The following is a 13,664-nucleotide window of genomic DNA, read 5'->3' on the forward strand; positions in this document are numbered from 1 at the left end:
CTTAAACTGTAAAATAATACGTGAAGTTATGAGAAAGCACTATATGTAAATGTAAAAAAAGTTATAAAATCGATTGACAAGAAGAAATCACCAATGTCTTGTAATTGTGTTTGTTCGTAGTTAAGGAAAATATACACAGTGGGCTATCTGAGCCGTGGCTGCTGTGTGTGGGTGGGGATGGTGATATGGGGCTTTTTAACTGTGAAGACTTCCATTAATATCCCTTCTTTCAAGGTCAAGTGTTACTAACAGTTGAAAAAGTAGATTTACGTCATTGTAAATATTATTTATTGATGTTATAGAAATCAGAACGTTTTCATGTAGGACATAGGTGTACCATTAAAACACCAATTGGCAATCTCCTTTTTAATATTTGTTTTCACGTAAAGCTATTTAAGTGCTATCTGTGCCGGCAGACTCTAATTTTGAGGTGATACACTAGAGGGGAGGCAAACAGTCAACAATAACCACCGCCAATACTTAGGCTATTTTTGTCTGATAGAACAGCGGTATTTGATACCCTTACAATGCATCAACTTACTTAAAGCACTGTGCACGATTGTTTTTGGGAGGTCGGTGGTTGTGGTGGTAAAATTCTATAGTCTGAGAGTTAACCACTAGGCCATGTTCAGGCCCACTCTTATTTTAAAACATTTTCTATTGTCTATACAACGTTTTAAACAGTTTCCGTTGTCTCTATAACATTTTATATTGTTTGTACAACGTTTTCAACAGTTTTCGTTGTCTCTACAATGTTTTAAATATTTTCTATTATGTGTACAATGTTTCAAACAGTTTCTGCTGTCTCCACAATGTTTTAATCATTATTTATTACCTGTTAAATGTAATAAACAGTTTTCATTGTCTCTACAATGTTTCAAACAGTTTCTGCTGTCTCCACAATGTTTTAATCATTATTTATTACCTGTTAAATGTAATAAACAGTTTTCATTGTCTCAAGAATTTTTTAAGTATTTAGTGAGACATATAACTTGAAATTTAACTAAATGTGTAAAAAGTAAGCTATAAATCTATAATCATCTGAGGTATTGTGTTGTAATTTGCCATTTTAAACTGTTATAATGTTGAAATAGTTAAGATTACACAGTTATGTCTAGTGCGCAAACCATTGCAATTTTCATGTATGTTTGATCATATTTATTGGTTACTGAACAACAACAAAATTATGAGCAATGATGAGCAAAAAAGGCAAGACGAATAAAATTCGGGATATAATTTTAATTGAAAGGTCAAATCATGTAGAATACACACACACAGTCTTTCACAGGAAGAAAACTTCGAACGATGATCCTTTACACAGGAAACACACTTGTATTTACTTCCACCATTTTTATATAGTAAAGACGATGATCTGGTTCACGCCATGTCGAAGTTCACGTAAACACACAAGGCGTATACACACACACACACACACTGAACGTTCCTTTTTTTAAGTTTTATAAAGTTTTTCAATTTCGTAAAAGTCAGTAGGGTTAGTCAGCGATATGGGAGTTTTTGCGAGTGTTCAATCTCCTGAGGAAATCTTGGTAGAAGAAAGCGAAAAAGACCTGAATTAAAGAAGAAAAAACAAGGAAAATAACTTTTTGTTGAAAATCATAACAACGAATATGATCACTGGCTTTCTTGCCATACTGCTTATTTCATTCTAGTTTTTGGATCGCAGATTAACTCTCAAGTAAGGCTCCATGTTCTGTTTTTTACTCACTACTGTGTATGAACTATGCTCACATGTTAAACTAAATATTTAAAAAAAGTTCTATTAAACGTTTATGTCAGTCATAACAATGGATAAGGTTCGACTTTGCAAAGGATTAGTCGCTACTGTTCACATATGTTTAAAAAGGAAGTAATCAACAGAAGAACTTGAACACAATGCGCTACGAATGGAAGTTGCAATATTTCAGGTGATCTGAGCGTGACGAGTTACTCTCAATACGATTAATTACGTCATTTTATATGCGATGACAATCATAATATCGCATGTGAAATAGAAACCTCATTTACCAAAAATTAAGGTTTACTTTTGAGATGGTTTATTAAAAATAGAATTTTGGGGTATCTTCTTGTAAGCAGGAAGTTATAAAGGTAATAAACAACTTATAAATATGCCGATAAAAACTGAGGAAATGACTTACAAATAATGTATAAGATAAAATGCTTATTCCTCATCACCTCCAACTTTAGTTCTAGGACGACTTGCTCTCAAAACAGGCTAAAAAGAGTGAAAAGCAGAACTATTATCAATCTGACATGGAAATCAAATTTTTCTAAAATAAAGCATCAATTAAAAAGAATACTTCTATTATAGAGCAAATGAAAGATTTAACTCTAAAGAAGAGACAACTATTACAGATCCTTCTGACAAATGTTTTCTAAAAAAGTGGTTATACAAACAAGAAAGAGAAAGAAACAAATATGCAGTAACCACCAGAAAATGTAAAAATACTTAATGTTAATAATCGGGTTAAATGTTAATCAAAAAAACAAAAAGAAACTACAAACAGCCGAGATGTTCTAGAAAACCATTTCCTAGTTAAGTATCAAATATTAAAAGAATTAAAATTATACGATTTTCATTTATCACAAGCTAAGCAACATTCACAATTAGATTACGTCCCTGTTAACTATTAAATTACTTTGAACGTATTACAAGAAATTTAATTTACTCCTGGGCTTGCCCCTCGACTAGCAGAGGCAGAGCTACGATTCTTGGCTCGGAGTTTAGCAAGTGTGTTCTCAGCCATGTCAGCTCTCTCTTCAACATCCTCCAACTCTTGTTGTACTTTGCGGAATTTGGCTAAGTTCAAGGCAGCAATTTCTTCCTTTAAAACAGAGGTAAAACATTTATACACATCAGATATAATTATAAGTAATTCTTGATGGCTTAAGTGTGGTTTTCTTTATTCCAATTAATATATAGATATTAATATTTTAATGTCAAAATCACATTTCATTTATATAGCCCACGACAGTAAAATTTAACATTCTCTATACTAACTGACTTAAGTCTTGGTGATTATACTACGCTTTAAGCATACAGTCTCCGTAAATCAGTGAAGTATTTTATATGCTATTTGAAGTAGAATTATACTCACGGCCTCTTCGATCTGCCTCTTATAAGTCTTGAGTTTCTGTTGCAGCTTGTCTACCAGGTCTTGCATACGCTCGTGGTTCTTGCGGTCTTCCTCAGCCTGGAACTGGAGCTCCTTGACTCTACGCTCTCCTTTTCTGGAATTCTTGGAAGCGTCCGCATAACGGCGCTGTTCATTTTCCAGTTCATTTTCAAGTTCTCGCACCTAATAATACCATGGTTTGACTATCATTAAACGCGGATATAAGTCGTTCATACGATTAAAAGTGATCAATTAAAAATGAAGATAATTAGATTTGATTCGTAAAGGTAACCACATAACCGTGGTTTGTGTGTGTGTTTGTTTTCTTATAATTAAAACACATTCAGGTACAATAAAATATAAACAAATTGTAACTTAAGCCGATTATAACTTACAACATTATAATATAGAACATAATTTTTCATAGTTAACTGTATAAATATTGTCCAATAACGTAACGAAAAGATTTCAGAATTTCTTGATGAAGATTAAAGCAATAATAAAATAAAATAGTTTTTACGGAAAAGAATATTGCTCAAATATACACAAAATCATTATGACAACGCAGAGTATGTTCCCACGTTAACGTTTTAGTTCTCACAAGATTAACTAGGAGAGGGATAATATCCACCATTTTAGTTCTTATAACATAGAAGAGGTAGAAGAGGAATAATATCCACCATTTTAGTTCTTATAAGATTAATTAGGAGAGGGATAATATTTACCTTTTGTTCCAGCTTCTGGATAATTTTCTTTCCACCCTTAAGAGCAGCAGCCTCAGCCTCGTCCAGGCGGACCTGCAGGTCCTTCATTTGAACTTCTAATGTTTTACGCATCTTTTCTTGTTGTTGGCCATGTTCTTGTTCGGCTCTTAGTTCATCGGCAAGGCGAGCAGCGTCCACCATGGCCTTCTTGGCTTTTTCCTCGGACTGCTTAGCTTCGTTCAGCATCTCGTCCAAATCGGACTAATTGAGATATTAATGTTTATCCTATTTAATCTGTGGTTTCATCTATGTTTATTCTATTTTATCTATATGGCATACATACCTACAAGAAATGGAATCGAGTGAAAGAAACTGAATTTTTCAACTTAAACCACTATTAAACCTAACAAACACTTTATTCGTAAAAGGATCTACTTACGCCTGTAAGATAAGTTTAATAATTTGCAATTAATAAAAATATTTACATAAGGGACTAAAAACGACTCACATTTATGTATATTTCAGTGTGTTACCACTATTGCTTTTTACTATTAGTAAATCACAACTTATTCAAAAAGATAAACAGAATGTCTTACTTGCAGAGCTTGCATTTCTCCTTCGAGTTTTTTCTTGGCCATAGACAGGGAGGCAGAATTGGCGGATAATTCATTCATCTGTTCGTGGACATCGGCCAGCTCTGTTTCTGCTGACCGTCGTCCACGGTCAGCCTTGTAGAAAGAAAGGGTTTGTTAAAATTGGTATAAAGTAATAGCAGATATATAACAAGGAAGTTATAAAAAATGTTAAAATAATGGGTAAACTATAGTTCCAGAAGGCATTAGTAGACGAAAACTAGACACCCAGACAAGAGGTCTGATTGATACATTTTTATCTGTCTGTTTAGGTTTTCAAGCTGGATGGGATGGTAGGTGGTAGCTGTTCTTCAGATTCCTCCTCATACTATACCTCGCACTCTGCATAATTTATGACACATTTTTTTCTGAGTAACGCGCGTTAAGTTTTATTTTTTATATCCTTAAAATCTTGAACTGAAATAGAGAAACTGTCATGTTTTGATAAAAACTTTAAACATAAGAAAATCCGCTAGACTAATTTCCCTTATAATATTTTGTATAAAGTTTAATCTTTTACTTCGACAAACGTCATTAGACTCATTACATGCGTTTGTGTGTGTGTATGTTTTTTCGGGGAGGGGGAGTGTTGACGAAAAGTCTTTTCAAACCAAGGCTAGGCTACTTTGGCTGAAAACCATTCCATTTTGATATTGATGTGCACTTCAAGAATGGTTTTCAACACGTTTATGGCATCTAAAACACTTTATATACTTGATAGAAACAATAATATATGTTCTACACTCATTTCTTATGACTTTGGTTAGAGCCTGATCAATAGTACCTAAGTCTACCAATCCCAGAAAACAATAAAAGTGGTTAATATGAGAAAAAAGTACATATATTTTTTTTAAATTTTGTCTGCTTCGTATTTTTCTTCTCCATTTTTCTTTGGATTCTAACTTTTTGGAAGGCCTTTCTAACTTTCTGGTTGCCTTAATTTCAACAGGATCCTCATCGTGGTTTTACCAACAATGTTATCATGGAAACATGACACCGTTCAACCTTCCATTTGCTCCTGATATTAAGGTAATCATGATTTCTGGAGATTTTCCCAGTGCATATTGACCAGTTTATCATTGAAACGAGTATTTTATAGGTAAATTCATTTTCAAAAAGAAATACACTTTCGCTAAATTCTTGACACAAACTGGGAAAAACTTATTTTTATACAAATTTGTCTATACGAAGTTAGCTGATGAGTACAAAAGTTGCAACACTAAATTATCGTTGAAAAGCAGTTCTAGTGCTTTTTATCGCTCGCTGGATATCTTGATGACCAAACCAACCACTATTTTCTGTAGTTCCGACTTCAGATTTTAGTGTTAAAGCAATAAACGAGAAATATTAGTACTTTCGACCTCACTAACTGGTTTGAAATTACAGTGGCGAATTAACTCACCTGTTCCAGAAGTTGCCTGCTTTCTTCCAGTTCACCATGGAGAGCATTACTACGTCTTTCAGCCATGGCATATTGTTCCCTAGCTTCATCACGCCCTCTTTGTTCTTCCTCCACGCTCTGTTGAAGTTCTTTGATCTGCTGTTGGTACCTCTTGATGTTCTTCTGAGCGTCAGCATTGGCTTTGTTGGCATGGTCCAGAGCGATCTCCAACTCGTTGATGTCACTTTCAAGTTTTTTCTTCATGCGCAGAGCTTCTGCCTTACCTCTGGCCTCGGCTTCTAGGCTGGCTTGCATAGAGTCGATCGCTCGCTGATGGTTCTTCCTGTAGAGTTATATATATTATATATATATACAGTCTTTAAAAAACAATTATAAACAAGTAGAAACATCCAACGCTCATACACGTTTGTTAAACCATTCATCAAAGAATAGGAAATTGAAAATAAAAGCTGATTTTCTGTCTTACCAAACGTAAAGTCCATGGGTCCGTAATGAACCCATACATGTTTAAAATATATTTCCAAGATGGGTACAATAAAAAAACTCAAGGTTTTTAAAGTTTTTGAAACCCATTTCATTCTACTATGGTGTAAGAAACTTTAAACTAAATAGATCTACACAAACCTTGTGTTCTCGAATTCTTCCTCTTTATCTTGAATCCTGCGATCGATTTCCTGGCGAACCTGAGAAAGCTCAAGTTGTGAGCGGAGAACCTTGTTTTCCTCCTGTTCCAATGCAGCCTCTGCTTCCTCCAGAGCTGCCTGGAGCTCATCCTTCTCCATCTCTAACCTCTTCTTGGATTTCTCCAGCTCATGGACACTTCTACCTCCCACGCCAAGTTGGTCAATAAGGTCCTTGATTTCATCTAGTATCAAATGAGAAATGTACAAAATAAGGCTAAAACAGCAAGCCTAAAATAGAAAGCTGCAGCTAAATATTTTACGAATTATAATTGAAATTATGTCATGAAAAATTGATCCAAATTGCTATTAAAAAGAGGAAAATTAAATTAATTGCTCAAACCAGGAAACGATATTTCCCAAAAGAGACTTTGTTCGTTTTTTTGTTGTTATTGTTTTCTTATTTATCTTCAAAGCCATTTTAGATAGTTATAATTTCGTTACATTGGTATATTAACAACATAATTACCATGCATGTTTTTCTTTTGGTTTCAGATTCAGTTAAACTTGAACTAAGTTTGTACATCAATGATGTATTCACCTTGCAAGTTTTGCTTTCTTAATTTCGCATTTAACTAAATACTGAAAAATTTGCACGTCAATGATATATTCACCTTGCAAGTTTTTGTTTTCACGCTTAACAGCTTCGTACTGCTCCTGACTCTCCTCATACGAAGTTCTCAGCTTGAACAGTTCAGTAGAGTAATCTCTGCACTCCCGCTGGGAGGCGTCCAGCTCGGAACGGAGATCGTCCACCTTTTGCTTCCATTCTGCTATTGTCTTGTCGAAAGATTTCTGCTTCTTTTCTAATGTAGTGGCAAGGCTGTTGGCCTGAGAAAAAGAACAAACATTTTAAGGAGACGGAAAGCAAGAGTGCTATAAATTGTAAAACGACTTTAAAATGCTCTTATCACTCAGACGAACCGTTCTTCACAGTGAAAAGAACTAGTATCTTCATGTGTGTGTGATAGCAGAATGAATCTGAAAACATAATGCAATTACCAAAAAGTACTACACGACATTTAAACTATTTATAAACTGCCATTATGTAACAGAAGTGTAGCAAGTTAGGCAGACGTTACAAGATAACATTGTAAGACTTATTTAATGTTAGTACTCACCTTCTCTACCTCAATGGACATATCTTCTATCTCTCCTTGAAGTCGAGATTTGGCCTTTTCTAGATTGCTACATTTAACATTCATCTGTTGGACATTCTCCTCAGCTTCCTGAATCTTTGCTTGAAGCTTGTGTCTGTGGGAAGACACGACAAAAGAAATATCAATAATGATTCAGTTGGGTTGATTTGTTTCAGATATTCGTGAAAAGGTATTCATGAGCTATCTTTGCTTGCCGTCCCTACGTTTGAACTGGTAGACTAGAGGCAAGACAGCTAGTCAATAGCACCCATCGGCAACTCTTGGCCTAATCTAATCGATGACTGGGGTTGGAATTTTACCATTACTCTTATAACACACTCGCAGCCCCAAAAGTGGGAGAACTATTTTTATTTGCGATAAAGGGGCAGGAACCATAGACTCTTGGGCCGACACTACACCACACTAATCACTTGGGCCCAGCATGGCCAAGCATGTTAAGGCGTGCGACTCGTAATCTGAGGGTCGCGGGTTCGCATCCTGGTCACGCCAAACATGCTCGCCCTTTCAGCCGTGGGGGCGTTATAATGTTACGGTCAATCCCACTATTCGTTGGTAAAAGAGTAGCCCAACAGTTGGCGGTGGGTGGTGATGACTAGCTGCCTTCCCTCTAGTCTTACACTGCTTTGTGCGAAATTAAAAAACTAACTAACTAACTAACCACTTGAACACGTCCAGTCCGATTTAGTTGGCCAATGCTATTTTATGTTATTGTGCTATTGTGCAGTGAATATATAAATAGTCGTGGTGAGTGTTATTTAATTTTAAGGGCGTGGGTTAGCTCTCTGATAGAGCTTTGAGTTTAACGAAAAGGGCTCGTATCTGTGGTACACCACAAAATACTCTCCATATTTTAAACTGTGCATGCGTTATAAAAGTGACAGTCCATCCATTGTCGTGGACGCTGGATGTGAGAATAAGGCTGGCTGCCCATCTTCCCATTCGTCAGCAGTTCAACATTAGAGACAGCAGCAGAGAGTTTGAGTAACATTGCCATAAAATACAAATGCAATAAAACGTAACTTTGCTACAAGTTAGAACTACAATTGATTCATTTTCGTAACTTATAACAGTTAATTATATAGCTAATTAACTATTTCCACTTGCAAAGCTTAACTATTTCGACACTATAAGTTTAAAATTGTTAGATACATATAATCAAAGTCATATACTTAGCATCTTCCAGTTCTTCGACCCGAGCAAGGCCTTCACTTTCAAATTTATTCCTCCATTGCTGAATTTCTCCATTAGATTTGCTGAGCTGTCTTTGGAGATCATTTTTGGCCTCCTGTTCCTCATCCAGTTGTTCTTTTAGGCCGTCCAGTTCGTGTTCCAGATTTCTGCATTTACCCATCGCTGCAGCGCGCTCCTGAGAAACAGAGAACCAAGTGCTCGTGAGTACACCCAACATTAACGCTCACACTGTGTCATTTCTAGTCATCAGTATCAGGCTCAAAGGGTTTCAGTAACGCTACACGTCGATTTTCAGATTAAGTGGAGTTAATCATCACCAAGGTAACGAGTGTACGTTTAACAATTACACTTTTGTTATTTAACTATTTCACGAACCAACCACTTTGCAACAACAATTTCCAGAAATATTTACTTGTAATGAACTTTACCAATAAAACACTTGTCATTGGACTCCGACTAATAGTTCTATCAGAGAAGCTGCTTAAAATAAATTGAATTAGATTTTACATGATACAATATATAAAGATTCGAAAGTATAATTGATATGTTCGAGTTGAACTCACTCTGCTTTCCTCGTCAGCTGCTCTCCTGGTCTCTTCTAGCTGAGTCTGAAGGGACATCTTTAGCTTGTTGAGCTGACTAACTTGAGATTCAGCTTCCTCTAGCTGTCTCTGAAGTTCGCCGAGTTCTCCACTTATTTTTTTCTTGTTAGAATCGAAATCTCCCAATGAACGATTAGCTTCGTCTAACTTGTATTGAGCGTCTTGTAGTTGGACTTCCAATTGTTTAGCGTTCTTTTCGGAATTGGCCTACATTCAGACCGCATCAAGTTACACGTTTCGTTATTTGTAAAGTAAAATTTAATAAATGCATTTTGGTTTTATTATCTAAAAGGTTCATTTAATTAACTCACCAAAACTCTGACAAATTAACTTCTAAGGGTTTTACAGTTATTAAAAAAAACCTGATAAATATGATTATTCTAAGTTTAGCTATAAAAATGCTTTTTATATAAACTAACTGCTATTCTAAGTTTAGCTACATAAATGTTTGTAATATCAAATATTATTCTAAGTTTAGATATAAAAATGCTTGTAATATAAACTATTATTCTGCGTCTCACTATAAAAAATAACTGTTAGTTGACCTTTTCTTTGTTCACTTGGTCAAGACTAGCCCGCATGTCATCCAATTCGGCCTTCATTTGCGATTTCTCTTTTTCAATCCTACACAGAATTCACCATTTATTCCAAATCACTCTAATCTTGCACAAATTACACTAGTTCCATTTAATCGAATTCACCTTATAAGAAGTCTTTAAAATATTTCATACAGTAGTCATAGAAAGACACAAAGTTCAAGATATGTGCACAGGTTGAAACAAAGATATATTACATTACGTTATTATCTTTACATATTAATGCTTAAAACATAGGTATACATGTGGTGTGATTACCTCTACATATTAATACTTAAAACATGGACATAACAAGTTGTGTTGTTATCTTTACATATTATTACTAAAAATATCTAATGAACTAGCTTTCTACAGTGTGGTTAGCATGGATGTCTTTTTCATTTAATTAATAAGGTTTTATAATATTGCTTACTTTGTCTTATGTTTGCTCATCTGTTCAAATTGTTCACTGAGTTCAGCAATAGAGTCGTTGTGCTTCTTCCTGATATTCGAGAGGATCTGTTCATGCTGGACATTGGCCTCCTCAAGATCACGCTTTAGTTTGGAAAGTTCCACTTCCCGTTTCTTGTTCAGTTCAATCTGACAAACACAAAGATTTACTTATTTTGCAAGACAATTCAAATGACAAACCTGAACACTATAGCTAACATCATCAATTCCAATTATCAGATAAGTCCAGTAAAATCAATATTTTAGTGACATGTTGTTATTATATTTAGTAACAAGCAACTTATCTCACATCTTTTACAAGGAACTCTTTAAAAATATCATTCACATGGTCTTTAGACAACAAATACCACTTTCGATACTTCGTAAATATACGACCTAAGTGTTAGAAAAACAAGAAACAGAAAAACCCGATAGACATAAGACAGCACTGCAACAATTATTAAAGAATATTAACAACACACATCTAAATAAAAATTCGTTTATTTGCTACATTTTAGGCGTATGGAAGCAATAATGTGTGCATAAATAAACTTACCTGAGCAGAGGTAGCACCACCAGCTTCGTCTAAACGCTCACTGAGTTCTTCTAGTTCACGACTGAGATCAGCTCTTTGTTTTTCGGCCTAGAAAACATAACTCAGTTTACATACAATAATGATAAAATCAATACCTATGTAGCTATTACAGTGTAATAATAAGATAACTTTTTTTTTTTTTTCAGAAAATGGCTTTCAATTGCATGATAACTATTTAAAGTTATAAAGATAAAATCTAAAATATTTACTTTTGCTCTGGTTTGTCTTTCGGCCTCAAGTTCTTCTTCTAACTCTTCAATCCTGGCCTGTTGAAAACAAAAGGTGAATTAGGTTTTATAATATACTGGACTATATATATTGAGTGGTTTAGAGAACAAGCATTTTAACGTTATAAGCGTGAAAATGAATTTTCTGAGTGAAAAGTAATCCAGTTAAATGTACGTTTGTAACTTTAATGTAAGTACCCAGTCTTGCATCTTTTCGAAACTTATATATTGGATTTCTATTTTAGGGTGGTTGTATTTCAACCTTATTTCAAAACGACTAACGATAATTAACCTACAGTAGAGTTCAGCTACGGTTTGTATTCGGGAAATTACTTATTTATATATTTAACCTTAAATATTGAATCTGATTTACGAATTTGTTACATATATAAGTATATTTAAATACGTTAAGGATTATTTAGAAAAAAACATTCTCAATTAAATAGCGATATTCATGCATCATACTCTCATATTCCATTGCTAAAGCTTGATAAAGTGCTGGCTGCCTGGTTGAAGGATGTATGGTTTAATTACAACATGCTGTAGGCAGAAAATATTTGATATATTTGTAGAAATAATTGTACCGTACCTTTAACATCAATTATGTAGACGTCCAAGCCAAATAAGATTAAAAATATTTCAGTTCAATTACATAAATTAGCCTTGTAAGTTGTCAGTTGAGAAAAACAGAACATTGCTACAGTTGATCGCAAATCAGCAAAGAAATGTTAACCGCCAAGTAACCATTCAGTATTGGGTATAAAATTAAGAAAACAAACCCTACTTCATAAAGAAAGTGAATAATGCAAGAAGAGGTTGTGAAAGTAGATTCTTGAGCTTTGCGAATAATTCTTTTGCTGGTCACAGACAAAAAACTCCCAGGGGAACGATAGTTAGATTTCTGTAGAGGATAAAACACATCTTTTTACAAAACGTTCTCAGTCAATGAATTATCTTGAATCGAAACATTTTCCTGTGAGGGTTTTATGTTAACTTCAAAGTTCTCAGAACACTTTGCTTTTAGAACCAAACCCCTATTAGTGATTAACGATGCACTTTCTTCTGGGAAACCTGTGGTATCTTGGGGTTCTTGAGTTGGATCTTTCAGTAAAGACTGCACTTCCATCATGAAAAATACTATGTAGAAATTTCGTAAAGATTCTAGCGTCTCCAGAAAGTATTTGATCTGAGAAATTCAAGCAGTAGCTGTTTTCTCAACACTATTTTCTAGAGTGCTCGGGTTCGCTAACACTTTCTTTCTATAGATTGAAAGTTCTAACATCATCACTACTAACTGTTATCTACACTGTTCTCTAGACTGCTCGGATTCGCTAACACTTTTTTTCTGTAGATTGAAAGTTCTAACATCATCACTACCAACAGGTATACCGTAGCGTAACCGTATCCACAGAAACGACGTGAGTCCTTAAAAGCACACTATCACAACATTCCAGTGCGATGATTCGTGAGTCATTACTCAGTGGACCATCTTCAGAACCGCCCAATTAGGGACGGATTTGCTGGACTGTTGACACTCAAAGAGAATTTTCAAACATCATCTGCTAACGGATGAGTCTGAGTCAGGTAACCATCACTCAACCGAGCCATAAATACTTAGTGTTGAATATAATTTCAAAACTTCTTTAAAGTTTCTTGCCAACAAAAATAGCTGTGAGAGTTGAAACTTATATAATTTCTTGTTTCAAAGTTTTGTGTGTTAATATTAACAAACACTAGCAAATCCTGTTAAAGTTCAAGGCATTTGGGTTTGACAAACACTATAGCGACATGATTAATGTGGTGGTTTGACAAACATTATACAGCCATGTCTAGTGTTTGGATTTGACTATAGTGACATGACTAATATGTATGGGTTTGATTAGTATTTAGGGTTGACAAACATTATAGTGACATGACTAATGTTTCGGTTTGACAAACACTATAGTGGCATAACTAATGTTTGGGTTTTATAAACACTATAGTATCATGAGCTGCCTTCCCTCTAATCTTACACTACTAAATAAGGGACGGCTCGGTGCAGTGGGCTAACAACCTACTCACTTAAATACCTGTTGAAGAACCCGCAAGCGATTGCGATTCCTTGATGGAATCGAGTGGTGAATGATGATGATGATGATGATAGTATCATGACTAATATGTTGGTTTGACAAACCCTGTAGTAACAGGACTAAATTGTGAGTTTGACAAACACTATAGAGACGTGACTAATGTGTGGGTTTGATAAACACTATATTTACATACATAATTTGTCAGCTTAATACATACTATGGAGATATGACAAATCTGTGGGA

The 13,664-nt window shown here is 34.8% G+C and overlaps 1 protein-coding gene across 4 annotated transcripts in view; it reads right to left on the bottom strand.

Moving 5' to 3' along the window:
* Positions 1–1,224: 1,224 nt before the first annotated feature.
* LOC143235185 (myosin heavy chain, muscle-like) overlaps positions 1,225–13,664 on the bottom strand; it is a 50,519-nt gene continuing 38,079 nt past the window's right edge. For 2 of the 4 annotated variants that reach the window (XR_013018964.1, XR_013018965.1), the window contains exons 28-43: positions 11,335–11,391; positions 11,087–11,173; positions 10,514–10,680; positions 10,051–10,129; positions 9,467–9,712; positions 8,882–9,078; positions 7,674–7,806; positions 7,167–7,383; positions 6,497–6,737; positions 5,873–6,194; positions 4,435–4,566; positions 3,860–4,099; positions 3,117–3,317; positions 2,672–2,843; positions 2,157–2,233; positions 1,225–1,568 (exon numbers count right to left, since the gene is read on the bottom strand). Coding sequence is in view for 2 of the 4 variants with exons in the window: in XM_076473090.1 (XP_076329205.1) it covers positions 2,180–2,233; positions 2,688–2,843; positions 3,117–3,317; positions 3,860–4,099; positions 4,435–4,566; positions 5,873–6,194; positions 6,497–6,737; positions 7,167–7,383; positions 7,674–7,806; positions 8,882–9,078; positions 9,467–9,712; positions 10,051–10,129; positions 10,514–10,680; positions 11,087–11,173; positions 11,335–11,391 (2,529 nt within the window). In the remaining 2 variants the exon portion in view is untranslated. The remainder of the gene's footprint in view (positions 1,569–2,156; positions 2,234–2,671; positions 2,844–3,116; positions 3,318–3,859; positions 4,100–4,434; positions 4,567–5,872; positions 6,195–6,496; positions 6,738–7,166; positions 7,384–7,673; positions 7,807–8,881; positions 9,079–9,466; positions 9,713–10,050; positions 10,130–10,513; positions 10,681–11,086; positions 11,174–11,334; positions 11,392–13,664) is intronic. The other 2 variants (XM_076473090.1, XM_076473091.1) reach the window with 1 other exon arrangement.

This window comes from Tachypleus tridentatus, chromosome 12, assembly GCF_004210375.1.
Source record: "Tachypleus tridentatus isolate NWPU-2018 chromosome 12, ASM421037v1, whole genome shotgun sequence".
Lineage (NCBI taxonomy): Eukaryota > Metazoa > Arthropoda > Merostomata > Xiphosura > Limulidae > Tachypleus > Tachypleus tridentatus.